The 20,234-nt window shown below is 34.9% G+C and overlaps 2 protein-coding genes across 2 annotated transcripts; one reads left to right on the forward strand and one right to left on the reverse strand.

Moving 5' to 3' along the window:
• Positions 1-7,839, forward strand: mfsd13al (major facilitator superfamily domain containing 13a-like). Its single transcript, XM_059347136.1, has 7 exons — positions 1-489; positions 1,684-1,998; positions 3,181-3,609; positions 4,336-4,490; positions 5,225-5,308; positions 5,593-5,736; positions 7,538-7,839. The coding sequence occupies exons 1-7, from the start codon at positions 295-297 to the stop codon at positions 7,677-7,679; spliced, it is 1,464 nt and encodes a 487-aa protein (XP_059203119.1). The 5' UTR covers positions 1-294; the 3' UTR covers positions 7,680-7,839.
• A 3,440-nt stretch (positions 7,840-11,279) lies between these two features.
• Positions 11,280-17,279, reverse strand: si:ch211-139g16.8 (immunoglobulin superfamily member 6). The gene is made up of 6 exons (XM_059347165.1): positions 16,979-17,279; positions 15,485-15,811; positions 13,345-13,442; positions 13,181-13,228; positions 12,853-12,960; positions 11,280-11,733 (listed from the first exon to the last, which is right to left on the reverse strand). The coding sequence occupies exons 1-6, from the start codon at positions 17,028-17,030 to the stop codon at positions 11,680-11,682; spliced, it is 687 nt and encodes a 228-aa protein (XP_059203148.1). The 5' UTR covers positions 17,031-17,279; the 3' UTR covers positions 11,280-11,679.
• Between the last annotated feature and the right edge of the window lie 2,955 nt (positions 17,280-20,234).

The raw sequence follows: 20,234 nt of genomic DNA on the forward strand, positions 1-20,234 counted from the left end.
ATCGAGTTTGACAGGATTCCTGTTTTTGAGTTTTGTAAAATGTGACAAAACATTTACCAAATCATTTTAACGGAACTAACGTCGTGATATGTGGACTCCGCTGGAACAAGAATAAGCTCAATACCGGATATTTTTCTGCTCTGGAATATTTACCAACTTTTTTGTTGTTGCTTTTAGCAATCCTACTAAACAACAACAGCGTAACATGGTTATTAAGTGACAGCATTTGCTCGTTACAGCTCGTGAGACCGACAGGTGAGTTGGTTGTGAGCGGTTACCTGAGCTGTCACGGCCATGGAGGTGAAAACTACCCCCGGAAGAATGAATGTAGTCGCACATCTGAGACACTTTGGGCTCAACCCTGTAGCTGTGGCTTATTCAATGACTTCACTGGGAGCTGGCATGATCAACAACATATTCAGCTTCTACTATGTCAAACTCTTTCTCAATAAATACAAGGTATCAGAGGCAGCTTTCCACCAATCACAAGTGAGTATTTTATCCTGACATATGGATTTTCTTGGTATGCAAATGTATATCAGTAGAGTCAAGAGGAAACATGACATCTTTGGGGCTGCAAGTTATTATTTTTAGGGATGGATTTACATCAGCCAATACTGATAAACGAGAAATACCTGCTTTTCATCTACTGTCACTTTTTGCACTGTGCACCTGTTCAACACTCCACTCCAAATACTGGAACATTTACTTCACATCATATGTGATATGTGTATAAATGATATTGATATTATATATCATATTTGTACAATATTCTTGTCCTTTTGCACATTTGTACATGGCATTGTATTATCAGCCAGTGATTTATCGGCTATAATAAATAATAATGTACATTTCCCATTACTGGCCCATGATTTTTCAGTACAGGTATAAATTGTGCATCCTTATTATTTTCATTATCTAATGTGTCGCTTACAATTCTCGCTATTATTCACTAAGTGTTTAGTCAATAAAATGAGTGAAAAATGATAATTAATCTGTCTTATTACTTTACAAAGTCTATGTTATTACTGTGAAAAACTCAAAAATACCCAATTTACAGTCACGCAAATGTGAGAAGAACAACAAATCTTCACATTTGAGAAGCTGGACATGCTTAGGGCTGGGCAATATGGACCAAAAGTCATATCCCGATATATTTAGGCTGAATATCGATATATGATATATATCAGTCAAATATAAGTCAAATATAACATGTCACAAGTAGTTTTATTGAAACTGTTTATTTAAGTGAACATAAATACTGTATAACAACAGGAGAACCTTTTTATTTAAATCAAAGCTCCATAAAGCGCACATTTGAATAAAAAAATATCTTAAATAAAAATAGCCTATGAAATAAAATAGCCAAATCTTTTTCTGAAATAAATAGATTTGAGAAAAGAATAACGAACATTACAAAAGAGCTCAATATGACAAACCCTAGTAAGGGCAGCATTTATATTTATAAATGTAAGAAAAAAATATATAAGAACATTTTTTTAACTATATCGATATATACAATATGGTCTAATTCCATATCACATTTTAAAATATATCGACATTTCTTTTCTATTGATATATCGCCCAGCCCTAGACATGCTTCAATAACATTCTGTTGATTGACCTATCTATTAATTGTTTCAGAACTACTTGAATCATTTGAATGATGAACCTTCTCTCCAGGTGGTGTACATGGTGTGGAACGCGATCAACGACCCTCTCTTTGGTTACCTGCAAGACAACTCCAGGGTTCGCTGCTGCTCTCAGCGTCGTCTCTCCATCCTGTACGGCGCTCCGCTCTACTGCCTCACGTTCCTCCTGGCGTGGTTCCCGTGGCAGACGTACGCCCCCGGTGACTGGCTGAGCGGTTTACACTTGATGGTGGCGCTGTGTGCTTTTGACGGCATGCTGACTTTTGTGCTGCTGGCACAATCTGCGCTGTTTGCAGAGATTTCCAGCCACCATCAGAGCCGACTGAGACTTGTAAAGTACAACCAGGTAAGTACACTGTACACCAAAAACAAAAGGGCTATTTCCATTACCAGCCAATACCCAGAATGAGGCGAATCATGACCCCCAATTTAACAGCCATGTTGTCCACGAACCCCCCCCCACCCCCTCTTGTCTCTTCAGTTTTACAATAATACAATACAATACAATAAATCTTTATTATCCACCATGGTGGAAATTTGCCTTTGGCTCACCGTAAAGATACAGAATTTCATTAAAAACATTCAGCAGTTGAGAATGCAGTTAAAACATAGAATAACAAAAGAAAAGAAAAAACAAAACAATTGAGAGCAATTAAAAGTTAGTGCATCACTTATGTTACTGGTTTCAAGCTTTCGTTTGCCATTTTTCCAGCATCAGTTAGAGCTAGCTGCTAGCAAACTGTAGCTGCGGTAAAGCAACAACGCGCCAGTTTTTTGTTTATTTCTTTTATAACAGAATCTCACACGCACAGTTCAGATCATACAAACTCAGTTGATACGATGAATTTTGGACAAATAATGAAGCAGACAACAACTAAAACATCTCCCTGTCTGAAATTATGTAATTTAATATTCATCTTTTGCATTTATATTTTTTCCAAAATGACTTGGCGACTGCCAGAAATCCCCTCACGACCCCAATTGGGGTCAGGACCCCAAGGTTGAGAATGTCTGCTCTACACGACAACAACACGCGCCATTTGTAAAAGCCGGCGAAGCAATGTTCCCAACTTAGTGACTTTGTTGCCATATTTAGCGACTTTTCAGACCCCCTTAGCGACTATTTTTCAAGAAAGCGACTGGAGACAAATCCAGAGATTCTTACTCTTCTTAACAGCCGTTAGCGGCAGTTAGCTAGCAGTTAGCTCTGTAGCAGTACAGTGTGTATGTGCTAACAGGCTAACAGTTAGCTCTGTAGCAGTACAGTGTGTATGTGCTGCTGCTGCAGGAGGTGTTCACTTAGCGATCTCTGTTTGTTTACAACAAGCACCAGACACTCTGTGCACAGTTAGTGATGCCGGTTAATTCACCATCACTATGTTCATGATCAGTGGAGACGCTGTGCATAATTAGCCATGCTGGTTTGTTTATGATCAGCTGCTGACGTTGTGCACAGTTAGCGACGGTGAAAACCATACAGCAGGGTAACTGTCCATCCTTCTTATATCCCTTTCTTTTAATTTCCCAGGTGGCGTCTCTCATTGGCTCCTCCAGTGTCCTCTTCTGTGGTGTGCTGTCTAAAAACATGGAGGACTTTGCCTCCTTCCAAGCCTTCACCGTGCTGATCGCTGTCCTCAGCTGTGGCTGCATGCTCTACACAGGCTTCCACGTCGAGACTCGCTTTGATAACAAACTGGCTGATTCTGATGCACTGGAGTCAGCTGACCAGACTCCTCATCAACCAGCGTTCTCCACCTCCACGTTCAAAACGTTGATGTGGCAAATTCTGACAAACAGGGACTTCCAGAGTTTTGTTTTCATGAACTTCTTCCAGGTTTTCATTTTGACTTTCTTTAGTAATTTTACCATCATATTTGCTGAGCAGCTGATTCCACCAGATGCATTTCCATCACTGGCCAAGAGCGTCATGTTCGGAGCCGGATTCATCTGCCCACAGGTATTATTCCTCAGTGGTTTGAGTCTTTTTGTCCTCCCATAACCTCAAAGGACCATACTGATTGTTACTTACAACATGAAAACAGCACTCACTCTCAAAACTCACTCAGTTGTCAGAATTCTGTACAAGCACCTTAATGCACTAACAAGAAATGCTTTATATCCATGTGTTCCAATAGTCTGTGTTTCCTTGTCTTGGTCCAGAGTGTTTGACTCCAAACTCCACCTTACCAGCCAGTTATCTATGATTTTACTTTGTAATTTATTAGTTTAGCGCAGTTCTTAGTTTTTTTGAGTCAACTGTTTTGTTTTTCCTCCTTGTGGAGTGATTTTGTGTTCTTTCCCCCCTTTAGTCCTGATCCAGTTTTTCATACTGTTTAAGTAGATTCTTTTATTTTTCCTGTCAGATTTTGTTCCTCCCTTTTGGAGCGCTTTTAGTTTGTAGGTGTTATTATTTAATAGTTTTCCCCCAGAGAGTTTAGTTAGTTTTCCCCCCTTATCTTAGATTAGGATTTTTAGATATATTTAGTTTTTAGTGTAGATAGATTCAGTGTTTATCCTCCTTTTGAGCAACTTTCCTTTGTCTAGTTTTTACTCAGAGTCAGGTGTTTCATAGCCCTTTTCTTTCACTCTGTGAGGACTTACCCTGCTGCATTCTTTGAATAAAGAAACTTTTAAGTTCTCGGCCTGACTATGTGTTGTGTCTGTCCCCTTGTTTCCCTCCCAGCTGTTGGTGTTGTGCTGTCAGAATCTGCTCCAGAGTCTCGGCTACTACAGGATCATCCTCTACACCTTCTACATGGAGGCAGCGATGGCAGCCGTCATGCTCGCACTCGGTCCTCAGCATTACTATATCCTGGCATTTTTCCTCACCATTAACATGTAAGAGGTTCATTAAATCTAACTTTACTTTACTTTTTTTATTTTTTTAATTGAACTATATACACTAAAACCAGAATAAAACCAGTTAAAACCAGAATAAAACCAGTTAAAACCACTTAAAAACGGAATAAAACCAGTTAAAACCAGAATAAACCAGTTAAAACCACTTAAAAATGGAATAAAAGCAGTTCAAACCAGAATAAAACCAAGAGATTTCTTAAATAAAACCAGTTAAAAACAGAATAAAACCAGTTCAAACCACATAAAACCAGAATAAAATTATCTTGCTGCATGGACAGATAATTTCACCTGACAAGATTTCTTAAATTAAAATTGTTAAATCTAGAAATAAGCATGTTGAACACTTAAAATAAGTAATTAACTCTTAAAACAAGATAAATGAAAGCTGCCAGCAGTGATGAACTGGCCCGAGCAGAGTGACCTGATGATTATTTGGTACTTACCAAGATAAAAAAAAACTTTAGATTTACGTAGAAGTGTTAGATAATTTATCTTGTTTTAAGAGTTAATTTCTTATTTTAAGTCTTCAACATGCTTATTTCTAGATTTAATAATCTTAATTTAATAAATCTTGTCAAGGTAAATTATCTGTCCATGCAGCAAGATCATTTCCCTCAGATTTACTGTTTTTATCTGGTTTTTAGACACCTTTTTTGCAGTGTAATTGCTCCAGTTTGTTTGAATCCTACCTCTCTCTTTTTCCTTCTATGCAGGGTGACGGTCCTAGCAGCCTTCAGTCTTTTCGGCTTGCCTTTGGCTGACATCATCGACTCAGACCTGCGGATATACAAGCGCAGGTAAAAAGAAAATATAGTAACACTTTATATTAGGGAACACATATTCAACATTAATTGATTGCTTATTAGCATGCAAATAAGTAACACATTGGCTCTTAATTAGTCATTTTGAAGTAGTTATTCATTGAAAAACTAAAGTATTTAGATTTACAGACGTCTTTTCCCCAGTTGTAAGTCTACCCACCAAATGCAGCGATCTTCCTGACGGCTTTATTTAATGTGGAATATTTCTGTTAGTTGACTGGTGGTAGAATATTTAATCATGTCTTCCCCTCCTTCTACAGCACCCCCATCTCGTCCATGGTGTTTGGGACCAATGCTCTGTTCACTAAGCCGGCTCAGTCTCTGGCCCCGATGCTAGTGCTCAGCGTCCTCAACCAGTTTGGATATGAAGAGCTGAAGGACGCAGGAAGGGACGCAAATTCAAGGTACAGAGAGTTTCTCACCTCTTCTCAACTTAAATGTGAAAACTTAAAGCCCAAATAAGTCTTAGCTATAACTGATTTTGCCTCGCAAAAAACACCGGTTTCCATTTTGTACAACTGAAAAAAAAAGACACTACTATATTATGTTAAAACTGGGAAACTTTTGTTTCAGTGAATATACATTCTGAATCCTGAATTTGATGCATTTTGTTGTTTACATTCTACTCTGAATAAAACCAGTTAAAAAAAACAGAATAAAACCAGTTCAAACCAAAATAAAACCCGTTCAAACCACTTAAAAACAGAATAAAACCATCTGAAACCAGAATAAAACCAGTTCAAACCACTTAAAAATGGAATAAAACCAGAATAAACCCATTTAAAACCAGAATAAACCAGATCAAACCAGAATAAAACCTGTTAGAGTGTAAACCCAACTTTTTTGGAATCAGGGTTGTGTGTTTAGAGTTCTATATAATCTTCATGGCTGTGTGCAATAAGTAAAATAGTGATGCCTAAATAACAGATTTTAGTGTTTTGATTATAGATAATCAAAACACAATAACTTACAATCTTAAAAAACTTTGAAGTAACGTCGGTTTCCATTTTGTACATGAAATGTATCATCAACTGAATAAAACCTGTCAATGATTAAGAGACGGCCTTTAATTCCAAAGGTCATCTGTAATATAATTTCATAAATCCAGAGGCAATTAGTTGACCTGATGTTTGTGTTGCTTATGGGGTGAAAAGGTTAATGCACAAATCTGACAACAGGAATGTGTAAAATGCAGAAAGCAATAATTTGCTAGTCCTTTCTGTCATGTTTCCCATTCAAAAATGTTATTAAGACAATATATATTATGTTAAAACTGAGAAACTTTTGTTTCTGTGAATATACATTCTGAATCCTGAATTTGATGCATTTTATTGTTGTTTACATTCTACTCTGAATAAAACCAGAATATAACCAGTTCAAACCACTTAAAACCAGAATAAACCCAGTTGAAACCAGAATGAAACCAGTTAAAAAACAGAATGAAATCAGTTAAAACCAGAATAACACCAGTTCAAACCACTTCAATCGGAATAAAACCAGAATAAAACCATTTAAAACCAGAAAAACCCCCAGTTAAAAACAGAATAAAACCAGTTCAAACCACTTAAAAACGGAATAAAACCATTTAAAATAAAAACAGGTAAAACTGAATAAAACTAGTTCACACCACTTAAAAACAGAATAAAACCAGAATGAAACCAGTTCAAACCACTTAAAATCGGAATAAAACCAGAATAAAAACAGTTAAAACCAGAATAATACCATTTAGACCAGAATAAAACCAGGTAAAAACCAGAATAAAACACGTTAAAACCAGAATAAAACCATTTCAAACCACTTAAAACTGGAATAAAACCAGTTCAAACCACTTAAAATCTGAATAAAACCAGAATAAAAACAATTCAAACCAGAATAATACCAGGTAAAAACCAGAATAACACTAGTTCAAACCATTTAAAACCAGAGTAAAACCATTTAGAACCAGAAAAAAACAGGGAAAAACCAGGGGAAAAACCAGTTAAAACCAGAATAAACCAGTGAGAGTGTAAACCCAACTTTTTTGGTGTTTTTTGTGTGTTTAAAGTTAAATATAATCTCCTTGGCTGTGTGCAACAAGTGAAACAGTGAAGCCTGAATCACTGCAGTTATAGATGAATGTAAACAGTAAACACTGTGTGTTGTTGTGTTCCTGGTTGTTGTTGTTGTTGTCAGTAACGTTGTGTCCCTGGTTGTTGTTGTTGTCAGCGCCCAGCAGAGCCTCCACAGCGTCATGTTCCTGCTGGTGTGTCTGGTTCCCATGTCTGTCTCTGCGCTGCAGGTGATCAGCTGGAGGCTGTTTTCTATCCGCAGCAGCCACACAGTCGACCCAAAGTACCTCGACAACTAACTTCATTGTTTTCAGCACTTGAAGGAAGCTGGAGGATTTTTCTTCTGCTGGGATTTGGGGAAATTCTTTATTGTTGTCTGAGATCATGTAGAAATGAATGTGGAAATGTCTGTATAGTTGAGATAATCTATTATGATAATCTATTATACATATATATGTGTATATATATATACATATATATGCATGTACATGTATATATATGTATATGTGTATGTGTATATATATATATATATATATATATATATATATATATATATATATATATATATATATATAAAAAAAGGGACCAACTCCTCAGAAGGTGTGTGAAAAAAATACTGTTTTGTTATTTGTTGTTTGTCTTAATAGAGGTGCTGTACCTGTTTAAACATTTAAACTGAATGTAAATGTGAAAGTTGCTACAGAAATTATTGAACACTCAGTACGTTTACATGACCCTTGAAAAAAATAAAAAATAATAATTGCCTTAATGTGACTATAACTGGACAACTGAAGTGCATGTAAACGCGTTAGTCCGACTGATGTCGGAGTTTTCCAACTCTGATTAAGACACCCAGATAATGTGATTGGAAAAGGATTTACACTGCCATGTATGACAAGACAACACATGCTCCGCCCCCCACACTGGATTATGACCCCGGAACAAAAACATCCAAGAAAGCCGGTCACATTAGCCAGTCACATTAGCCGGTTGCATTAGCCGGTCACATTAGCTGGACACATTACATTTACATTTAGTCATTTAGCAGACGCTTTTATCCAAAGCAACTTACAGGAAGAGAAAAGCAAACATTAGCCGGTCACACATTAGCCAGTAGCATTAGCCGGTCGCGTTACTCAGTCACATTACCAGGGCGCGTTATCCGGTCACATTAGCCGATCGCGTTAGTCGGTCACATTAGCCAGTAGTGTTAGCCAGTCATATTAGCCGATCGCGTTAGTCGGTCACATTAGCCAGTAGTGTTAGCCGGTCATATTAGCCGGTCGCGTTAGTTGGTCACATTAGCCGGTCGCGTTAGTTGGTCACATTAGCCGGTCGCGTTAGTTGGTCACATTAGCCAGTCGCGTTAGTCGGTCACATTAGCCTGTAGTGTTAGCCGGTCATATTAGCCGGTCTCGTTAGTTGGTCACATTAGCCGGTCGCGTTAGTCGGTCACATTAGCCGGTCGCGTTAGTTGGTCACATTAGCCAGTAGTGTTAGCCGGTCATATTAGCCGGTCGCGTTAGTCGGTCACATTAGCCAGTAGTGTTAGTCGGTCACATTAGCTGGTCGAATTAGTCGGTCACATTAGCCAGTAGTGTTAGCCGGTCATATTAGCCGGTCTCGTTAGTTGGTCACATTAGACAGTAGTGTTAGCCGGTCATATTAGCCGGTCCCGTTAGTTGGTCACATTAGCCAGTAGTGTTAGCCGGTCATATTAGCCGGTCTCGTTAGTTGGTCACATTAGACAGTAGTGTTAGCCGGTCATATTAGCCGGTCCCGTTAGTTGGTCACATTAGCCGGTCGCGTTAGTCAGTCACATTAGCCGGTCGCGTTAGTCGGTCACATTAGCCAGTAGTGTTAGCCGGTCATATTAGCCGGTCGCGTCAGCCAGTCACATTAGCCGATCACATTAGCCGGTCACACTACAAAGTGTCGAACTGAGGTCAACAGAAAGGCGCCATATTAACCCGCCGTAACGACGCATATCTCCACCCAGTGGTGAGGAGGAGGACACGTTCCGTCAGTTATTCAGTTTTCTCAGTTGCATGTAAACTGGAACAAGGACAGAAGTCCTATTAGACGCCAAAATCGATTTTTCTGTGCATGTAAACGCACTGAGTGTCACACAGTAACTTAGGAGAGGGTCCATTCATGCTAATAGTAACATCCAATTTTTAAAAAATGAGCTTTATCAGCTAAAGGTCTTGAACAAAGACAGAGGCTGACTTTAAATGGCTCCTGACTACCTCCTAGTCATTAATTATATATAATTAATGACTTTCACATTCCAGGGTTTCAAACACCAACTTTGACTTAATAACTTAATATCTATTGTTAACTGTTGGATTTACAATAAACGAAAATATAGTGAAGTTTCTGTATTTTATTTATTTCAGAATATGACACAGAAAGATGATCAACTTTCAAATCAAAATGTTTATTGTAACTTGGATGATTACGTCACTCCAGCACCAAAAACACATCCTTAGCTTTTTAAAATGCAAACTGTCTTCTGTTAGCTCATCTCTAATGTTGTCATTACATTTTATTTTATAATGATCGACTTATAATCACCATGTGAATGTTACATGTACTGTTTTTGTTCTGCGATCTATTTGATTAAAATGTGTTTGTACACAACTCTGTCCAGAATGTTGACAAAAGTTCCTTATTTGTTGTTAGATAATCTCATTTTGTCCAAATGTTACCTTGAACCCTCTAAAGGGAACTCGCGTTGCCTTATTTGCACTTGCACATTTGCACATTTGCTCACTTCTGATTTCCACTTTCATTTGTGAAAAACTGTGATTCCTGAAATTTCAGCACACGTTTGCTACTTTTTACTTTCTGTTCCTAAAAGGTACAAGTCACTACTTTATTTTTCATCACACAACTCTTTATTTTTAAACATATGGAAGAAATAAAATGGATGAATTAAAAAAGAAGGGACTCGGCTACATTTATCATTTATTATCTCCTGTAAACAACACTATTTTAATGACAAACAACAGAACATAAATAAAACTACAAATGCCTTATAGGGAAGGTTTAGATTTTTTGATGTGGGGTTATGTGAGTCAGTGTGTAACCTATATATATATATATATATTTTTAAGCTTTAACTATGTATAAGTACCTCATACAACCCCACTTCATAAAATATAAACTAGCCCTTTAACCCTCTGGAGTCCACGAAAGGAGTCCTGCTGTCAGCTTTTTACAAGTTTCCATGTCTAATTTAGTGCGTCAACTCTTTTTCAGCAAAGGTTAAAAATAAAACACCTTGACCAAGTGTAAGTTTTTGCAGGTTTTTCAAATTTGCAGTTTTCATTCAGCATTTTTATGCAATATTTTGTCTTTAATGTTTTTTGTGTGGTATTAAAATAAAACCATTTCAAACCACTTAAAACGGAATAAAACCAGTTCAAACCAGAATAAAACCAGTTCAAACAACTTAAAAACGGAATAAAACAAGAATAAAACCATTTAAAACCAGAATAAAGCAAGTTAAAAACAGAATAAAACCACTTCAAAACGGAATAAAACCAGTTAAAACCACTTCAAAATGGAATAAAACCAGTTAAAACCACTCAAAACCGGAATAAAACCAGTTAATGTCAATTTTTGTGTGTTTTTGATGTGTTTTATGTGTGTTTTTGGGCGGTTTCTGTAAAAAAAAAAAAAATGTATGTGTTTTTGTGTGTTTTAATTGTGTTTTTATGTGGGGGTTTTTGTAAAAAAAAAAGTGTTTTTTATGTGTGCTTTTGTAATTTTGTGTGGTTTTAAAGTGTGTTTCTGTGTGTTTTATGTGTGTTTTTGTCATTTTATTGGGTGTTTTGTTTTTTTTTAAAGTATTTTTTCTTTGTGGTTTTAAGTGTGTTTTTATGTGTGTTTTTGTAATTTTGTGTGTGTTTGGTGTGTTTTTGTGTGTTTTTTGTGTTGGAACATGTTGATCCAGTAAATCAAAATGAAAAAAATAATAATCAGGTCATATCTGTGAGGTTGTGCTGAAAAACCACACCAACATGGCATGGTGAACACTTTTTTAAGTTGTTTATACAGAATGAAAAGGAGTCAAAAACCAACAAAATAGCCCCAAACTCCAAAGGGTTAAAGTGAGGGCTCTCCATCTATCAGTACTGAACTGAAAACAGGAAATAAAAAGTCTTTGTTGTGGTGATGTCTCACTTTATGATAAAAAGTCACTTGATGATTTGCTGTCACATATTCTCCATCTGGTGTTTCATGGCTGTGATGATGATATATAAGTGTCATTTAAAATCCCTGAATGACACTTTATACATTTTGATAGATGTCATCATTTGAGCTGTTGAAGTCGTTGCTTGCAGTCTGCAACGATATGAAAGTCGTGTGAAAGTTTAACGTTCGCTCAGTTAAGTCTGTTGTCTTAACCCTTTGATGCACAACATGGTCTAAAGTGATCCGATGTGTATGAATTTTTATCTTCTATATCTTTGCAATAAATTATTTTCATCATTCAGTATTCCAGGTTTTCCTCAATTAGTTTGTATTTGATCATCATACATCCTAATTTTATGTTTTCCTTTATTCATTTTTTAATAAAATCTCTTTTTGTGTCACTACTCTTCTAATGCACAACATGGGTCAAAAAAAAGACCCGTATCCATTTTTAACTAAGTAGCTTGCTAAGCTAACTACATAGCTAACTTCTTGGCTAAGTAGCTTGCTAAGCTAACTACTTAGTTAACTTCTTGGCTAAGTAGCTTGCTAAGCTAACTACCTAGCTAACTTCTTGGCTAAGTAGCTTGCTAAGCTAACTACCTAGCTAACTTCTTGGCTAAGTATTTAGCTAAGTAGCTTGCTGAGCTAAGAACTTAGCTAACTTCTTGGCTAAATAGTCTGCTAAGCTTACTACTTAGCTAACTTCTTGGCTAAGTATTTAGCTAAATAGTTTGCTAAGCTAACTACTTATCTAACTTCTTGGCTAAGTATTTAGCTAAGTAGCTTGCTAAGCTAACTACTTAGCTAACTTCTTGGTCAAGTAGCTTGCTAAGCTAACTAATTAGCTAACTTCTTGGCTAAGTATCTTGTTAAGCTAACTGCTTAGCTAACTTCTGGGCTAAGTAGTTAGCTTAGTAAGCTACTTAGCCCAGAAGTTAGCTAATTAGTTAGCTTAGTAAGCTACTTAGCCAAGTAGTTAGCTATATAATAATACAAAAACTGTTTTTCTTCATAAATTATGAGAGGCAAAATGGAAATAATGATCTGTTGTTATAAAAAAACAAGATATTTAAAGAATATTTGGAATATTCAATCATAAAATAAGTTGATATCAAAAGATAGAGCACAGAAACACACAGCAGCATTAAATAACATGAAGGGAATGAATGAGGGTCATTTTAGACCATGTTGTGCATTAGAAGGGGTTAAAATATGTTGAACATTAAAGGGTTAACCTGACTGTAACATGCTGTAACATGTTTTTACCTCTTCTCGATGGTTTCTGCTCCCAGTCTTACTGCCTCGGTCCATGTTCCTTCTGTTGTACATTTCATGCAGCACGTCACGGAATTGTGCTTTTTTTGTCGAGTTTTTCTGTTTGGAAAGTGAAGCAGTAATGTGTTATAAAACAGAGACATTTGGAGATTTTTTGAAGAACTGCTGAGTCATTTATGGTGTTGAAAGAGTATTTTCTGGCCAGTAAATTACGAGGCCTTGGTTCCTCTTCCTCTTTTTGCTTCTCTTGGCTTTTCCCCATTTAGCAAATACATAACACCCAAATAAACAGAAAAAAATCAGACATTTATCTACAAACCTTCCCAGTTTTGTTCGTCCTTCTGCCGGCGCTCTTGTTGCAGCAAAACTAGAACAGAGAGGAGAAGATTAATTTCATATCAGAACATTTTCACTTTTATAATCTTGTTTGTGTGAATTCTGAAAGATCTTAACAACAACTTAACATTTAAAGGAAATGCTCACCTTCTTTATAAAAAGTGTCACTACAGCCACGCTGTAGATGGCCAAAAGGACAAAAGAAACCCACAGCAGATTGAACCGCACTGTTGTTCTAACTTGCTCTGAAAAACAATTATAAGGAAAATGCCACATTTATTCAGATGGGTTTAAAACTGCTGAAATCTATTACAGACATGGGCAAATATCACAAGAACTTTGAACAAATTACGAATCACAGTTATATCAATTGTCAACATCAGGTTTTTCTAAATGCTAAAAACAGTTACATTGTACTTAAATGTTTTTTTTTACCCTGTATATGTGTATTTTGCTATTTTAATTGTGATTACTTCATAGCCATTTTCTTATCATACCATATTTAGTTCTTGGACAAATGTACACTGTAAAAAAGATGTTTAGTCTAAAAACCAGATCAAACAGTAAATCTGAGGGAAATGATCTTGCTGCATGGACAGATAATTTACCTTGATAAAATGTCCTAAATTAAGATTATTAAATCTAGAAATAAGCATGTTGAACACTTAAAGTAATAAATTAACTCTTAAAACAGGAATAAAACCAGAATAAAACCACATAAAACCAGAATAAAACCAAGAGATTTCTTAAATTAAGATTATTAAATCTAGAAATAAGCATGTTGAACGCTTTAGAAATTAACTCTTAAAACAAAATAAATTATCTAACACTTCTAAATCTAAAGTTTTTTTTTATCTTGGTAAGAACCAAATAATCATCAGGTCACTCTGCTCGGGCCAGTTCATCACTGCTGGCAGCTTTAATTTATCTGGTTTTAAGAGTTAATTTATTATTTTAAGTGTTCAACATGCTTATTTCTAGATTTAATAATCTTAATTTAATAAATCTTGTCAAGGTAAATTATCTGTCCATGCAGCAAGATCATTTCCCTCAGATTTACTGTTTGATCTGGTTTTTAGACAGAACCCTTTTTTGCAGTGTAACTACTAATTTTTCCTAAAATATAAAGAAATATATATTCAAATAAACTTTAGTCCCATCTGCACCAAGACCAGATATAGTATAAAAAGAAAAAATTCACTTTTCGGGCAAAAATGTTTTCACATTTGTGTTTGGGCAAACCCAGAGAGAGAACACTTCCACCAGAGGAAATTAAAAATGTACAGTTGAGTTCGTTCTAACAACTCTTTTAACCCTCTGGAGTCCATGAAAGCGCCGGAGCACGACTTCTTCATGACGTCAAAAAAAGACACAAAAATGACCAAAAAAGACATAAAATGACTAGAAAAAAGACACAAAATGACCAAAAAAGACACAGAAGACACAAAATGACTAAAAAAGAGAGACAAAATGACAAAAAAGACACAAAATTACCAAAAAAAAGATACAATAACAGACACAAAATTACCAAAAAAGACACAAAAAGACACAAAATGACTAGAAAAAAACACACAAAATGACCAAAAAAGACACAGAAGATACAAAATGGCAAAAAAGAGAGACAAAATGACAAGAACAGACACAAAATGACCAAAGAAGACACAAAATGACTAGAAAAAGACACAAAAATGACCAAAAAAGACACAAAAAGACACAAAATGACTAGAAAAAAGACACAAATTGACCAAAAAAGACACAGAAAACACAAAATGACAAAAAAGACACAAAATTACCAAAAAAGACACTACAATAGACACATAATGACTAAAAAAGACACAAAAAGACACAAATTAACTATAAAAAAGACACAAAATGACAAAAAAGACACATAAAATTACAAAAAAAGCCATGAAAAGGATTCAAAAATGGACAAAATTGTCCAAGACTCCATAGAGTTAAAGTCAAACCTTCAAAATAAGACAAACACAGTTACACATATACTCACATTGTTAATTCAGTGAATAACTTTTTGGATCACTACGCTTCTAATGCACAAGATCATTATTGACCCATGTGTGTAAACTTGATGTAATAATACAAAAAATAATTTTCTTCATAAAGCATGAAAGGAAAACTGGATATAATGATCTGTTGTAATAATAAAATAAAGATATTCAAACACACAGCAGCATGAAATAACATGGGGAATGAATGTGGCTCATTATTAGAAGGTGTTTATATGTAGTGCATCGTTAAATAATTAAAATGAATTAACTGTGGGTCCTACCCTTCACTATGAGGGTTGTTCCCAGGCCGACGTGCTGGCTGCCTGCTGCTGGAGCTCCTCTGGACGCTGCAGCACAGTGGTAGATACCGCTGTCGTTGCTCTGGAGGCTCCTGATGGATAAAGACCCTCCCTCCAGCCTGTATTTTAAGGGATTGCTGTCCACGTTGAGGGGAAAATGGGAGTTTTCATTGAAAGTAAACCACTCATAATGCAGACCTGCAGCTGAACAGTCTTGAGAGACGTCACACTTCAGATTAACAGATGTTCCAATTTTCCGCCAAATCACATTTTGCTGTGATAAGCAGCTCTCTTCTTTTTTCATGCTCTCTAGAATGAAAAGACAGGAAAACAAACAAACATGCAGTATTCAGTAGCCCAAAATCTTTTAGAGAAAGCACAAAGCTAATATTAACCCTCTGGAGTCCACGGAAGCACCGCAGCAAGACTGCTGTCAGCTTTTTACAAGTTTCCATGTCCAATATAGTGCATCAACCCTTTTTCAGCAAAGGTATAAAAAAAAAAACACCTCGACCAAGTTTTAGTTTTTGCAGGTTTTTCAAATTTGCAGTTTGCATTCACCTTTTTTATGCAATATTTTGTCTTTAATGTTTTTTGTGTGATTTTTGTCTTTTTTGTGTGTTTTTTTATGTGTTTTTATGTGTGTTTTGTCATTTGTTTTGTTTTTGTGTGTTTTAAGTGGGTTTTTATGTGTTTTTTTTATGTGTTTTTTATGTGGGTTTTTTTTGTAATAAAAAATAAAAAGAAGTAAGTTTTTGCAGAGGTTTTTCAAATTTTGCAGTTTGTGTGTTTTTATGTGTGTTTCTGCCATTTTTTGTGTGTTTTTGTGTGTGTTTTATGTGTTTTTTTGTAATTTTTAGGTGGTTTTTGTAAAAACAAACAAAAAATGTGTTTCCGGTGTGTTCTTGTGTGTTTTAAGTGGGGTTTTATGTGTTTTTTTTATGTGTTTTTTGTAATAAAAAATAAAAAGTAGTAAGTTTTTGCAGAGGTTTTTCAAATTTTGCAGTTTGTGTGTTTTTATGTGTGTTTCTGCCATTTTTTGTGTGTGGTTTTTTTTATTTTTTGGGTGGTTTCTTTAAAAAAAAAAAAAAAAAGTATGTGTTTTTGGAGTGTTTTAAGTGGGTTTTTATTTGTTTGTTTTTTTAGAAAAAAAAAGTTCTTTATGTGTGTTTTTGTAATTTTGTGTGTGTTTTTTGTGTTGAAAATGTTGATCCAGTAAATCAAAATCAAAAAAATAATAATCAGATCATATCGGTGAGGTTGTGCTGAAAACAACACCAACATGGCATGGTGAACACTTGTTAAGTCTAGTTTTATACAGACAGAATGAAAAGACAAAATAGCCCCAAACTCCAAAGGGTTAACCAGAAGCTGTTATGTATTTTTCTTACGTGGAAAAAAAAAAGATTCCCTGAAACATTAAACCAAAGCACTAATGTTCATACTTGTAAGACAGAAGAAACAAAGAGGTCTTACCTGTTAGTGGCAGGTAGGTGAGCAGGAGCGACAACCAGAGCAGCGGGTCCATGTCTGAGGCTTCACAGCTAGAAATGATCTCATTATTCCTCACATGAGGCTTTCTAAATGGGTGACAACATGGGAAGTAGTGCGCTGCACTTCCTTAACACTTAGTTCCTACTTGTTTTACTGTCCGCTGCAGCTGAACTCTAACGCAACAGAAGCATGTTTATAGTAGCATGACATGATAGTAGGGATAAAATCAGCAACAAATAGATTAAATGATGATATTGTCACAATGAAAGATTTTGTGTTATTAAAAAAAGGAAACCACAAGAAGCCATGTGCCCCTTATTGGCTAATTTTCATATTAGCCAATAAGGGGCACTTGTGGTCTTACAATTATGTAAGAATTATGTAAGAAACAATGGAGGAAAAAAGGCACAAAATGACTAAAAAAAGACACAAAATAACCGAAAAAGACACAAAATGACTAAAAAAAAGACACAAAATGACCAAAAAGAGAAACAAAATGACTAAAAAAAGACACAAAATGACCAAAAAAAGACACAAGATGACCGAAAAAGACACAAAATGACTCAAAAAAGACACAAAATTACCAAAATAAGACACAAAATGAGAAGCCTAAATGACCAAAAAAAGAAACACAGAAGAATACACAAAATTACTAAAAAAGACACAAAATTACAAAAACAAAGACACAAAATAACAAATAAAGTCACAACAAAAGACGCAAAATGTGGACTTTCATAAACAGAAACATGTTTATAGTAGTATGACATGATGTATAAAATCAGCAGCAAACAGATTTAACAAACATTTACAGATGATGATATAGTCAGAATGTTGAAAGATTTTTATGTTATTATAATTATAATTATATTATATATTATATTATAATAATGCCCATTATTGGCATTATGGGCGTATGTGAAAAACAGTTATGTAAGAATTGTAACATCTTAGTTCACAGGCAATGGAGTGAAAAAAGACACAGAATGACTAAAAAAAGAGACAAAATGACTAAAAAAAGAGACAAAATGACTAAAAAAAGAGACAAGATGACCAAAAAAAAAATTACACGAAATGACCAAAAAAGACACAAAATCACTAATAAAAGACACAAAATGGCAAAAAAAACAATACAAAATGACCAAAAAACCCCACAAAATGACCAAAAAAGACACAAAATGAGAAGCCTAAATGACCAAAAAAACCACACACAGAAGAAGTCACAAAATGACTAAAAAAAGACACAAGATGACCAAAAAAGACACAAAATGACCAAAAAAAGACACAAGATGACCAAAAAAGACACAAAATGACTAAAAAAAGACACAAAATGACCAAAAAGAGACACAAAATGACTAAAAAAAGACACAAAATGACCAAAAAAAGACACAAGATGACCAAAAAAGACACAAAATGACCAAAAAAGACACAAGATGACCAAAAAGACACAAGATGACCAAAAAAGACACAAAATGACAAAAAAAAAATACACAAAATGACCAAAAAAGACACAAAATGACTAAAAAAAGACACAAAATGACCAAAAAAGACACAAAATGGCTAAAAAAAAACCAACAACACAAAATGACCAAAAAAAACAACACAAAATGACTAAAAAAGACACAAAATTTCGGACAAAAAAACAACAACACACAAAATAATATGATATGGTCACAAAGCTGAAAGATTCTGTGTTATTACAAAAAAGGAAACCAAAAGAAGCTCCATTATTGGCTAATGTGAAAACCATTTATGTAAGAATTGTAACATCTTAGGTCACAGGCAATGGAGCAATCTTGGACTGGAGGAAAATGACAACATGCGTCAGCAGTGGAAAAATAAAGATAAATATGAAGCTTAGGTTTGATTTTTTTAAAAAGTCCTCCAACCTACATTTTTACTCTGGACTAAGTAAAAAAACACAACTATATCTGGTCTTCAGCTTGTGCAGAATGCTGCTCGACTTTTAACCAGCACCAAGAGATCTGAACATGTTGGCCTGTTTTAGCCTCTCTTCACTGGCTACCAGTCCGTTTTAGAATTGATTTTAAGATTTTACTGATTACTTTTAAAGCAGGGCGGAAGTTGGTTAAGAGGTATATGCAGGAAAAAAGTAGAAAAAAATATTAATCTGTACAGTTTTTATAGCATTTTTTTGGAAGTGGACATTTTCAGCCCGAAGGGTCTGAAAGGGGAGTAAATGTGTACACAGTGTATTAAAGAGCTATTAGAAAAAAAATTAAATTTGAACTACAAAATATATCAAGAAAAAAAAACATTCTTCCAAAAATCATTTTTGCAGTATCACAGCCGAAATGATTGCCAAAATAAAAGTGAAAAATGACAAATATGGCTGAACATGTCCACAGTGGGTCCAGAGAGTTAATGAAAATATACTTTTATATTATTATTTCTTCTTCTTCTTCTTCTTATTATTATTATTATTACTTTTAGTATATATTATATATCATATTATTTTATTTATTATTTTATTTTATTTATAATTATTTTATTTATTTTTATTTTATCATATTGTTACTATTTATTATTACATGTTATATTATATATTATATACTGTATTATTATTATTATTATTATTATTTTATTATTATTATATACTGTCTAGTCACTATCATATCATCAGTATAATTACCATCATCTTGCCAACCTACCAACTGATCTTTTTTTTAACTTCTTAAGTGTCCTTGTTCCATTCTGTGTTTTTTTTCTATTGTTGTTTTTATTTATTCTATTTTAGTATTTTATTATATTGTATTTTATTGTATACCGGACTGCTGTGACAACCCAATTTCCCTTCGAGGATGAATAAAGTAATTATTAATTTATTTATTATTAATTTATTATAATAACTATCTATCTATCTATCTATCTATCTATCTATCTATCTATCTATCTATCTATCTATCTATCTATCTTTTCAGGGGTAGGGTTCAGGGGGTAATAATATCAATAATCAATAATTTATCCTATTACACGAGGTGATTTCATGCACTGCTACGATCAGAAATCAAACCCTGCTGTATAAAGTCCTGGTCCCAGCCAGCACACTGCCCCTCCTTACTCACACAGGGATCAGGTTTTAGGTTTTGAGGTTTTTATTCTGTTTCCGTCCAGCTCGGCTGTAGTGGGCGGGTCTTGTTGTGCTGTCAGTCAAACTTTGGCCCAATCAGATCCCTCGGTGTGTTTCCGCCCCGCCCCCTTCCACGTCGACCTGCTCTCT

Source organism: Centropristis striata, chromosome 13, assembly GCF_030273125.1.
Source record: "Centropristis striata isolate RG_2023a ecotype Rhode Island chromosome 13, C.striata_1.0, whole genome shotgun sequence".
NCBI classification, from domain to species: Eukaryota; Metazoa; Chordata; class Actinopteri; order Perciformes; family Serranidae; genus Centropristis; species Centropristis striata.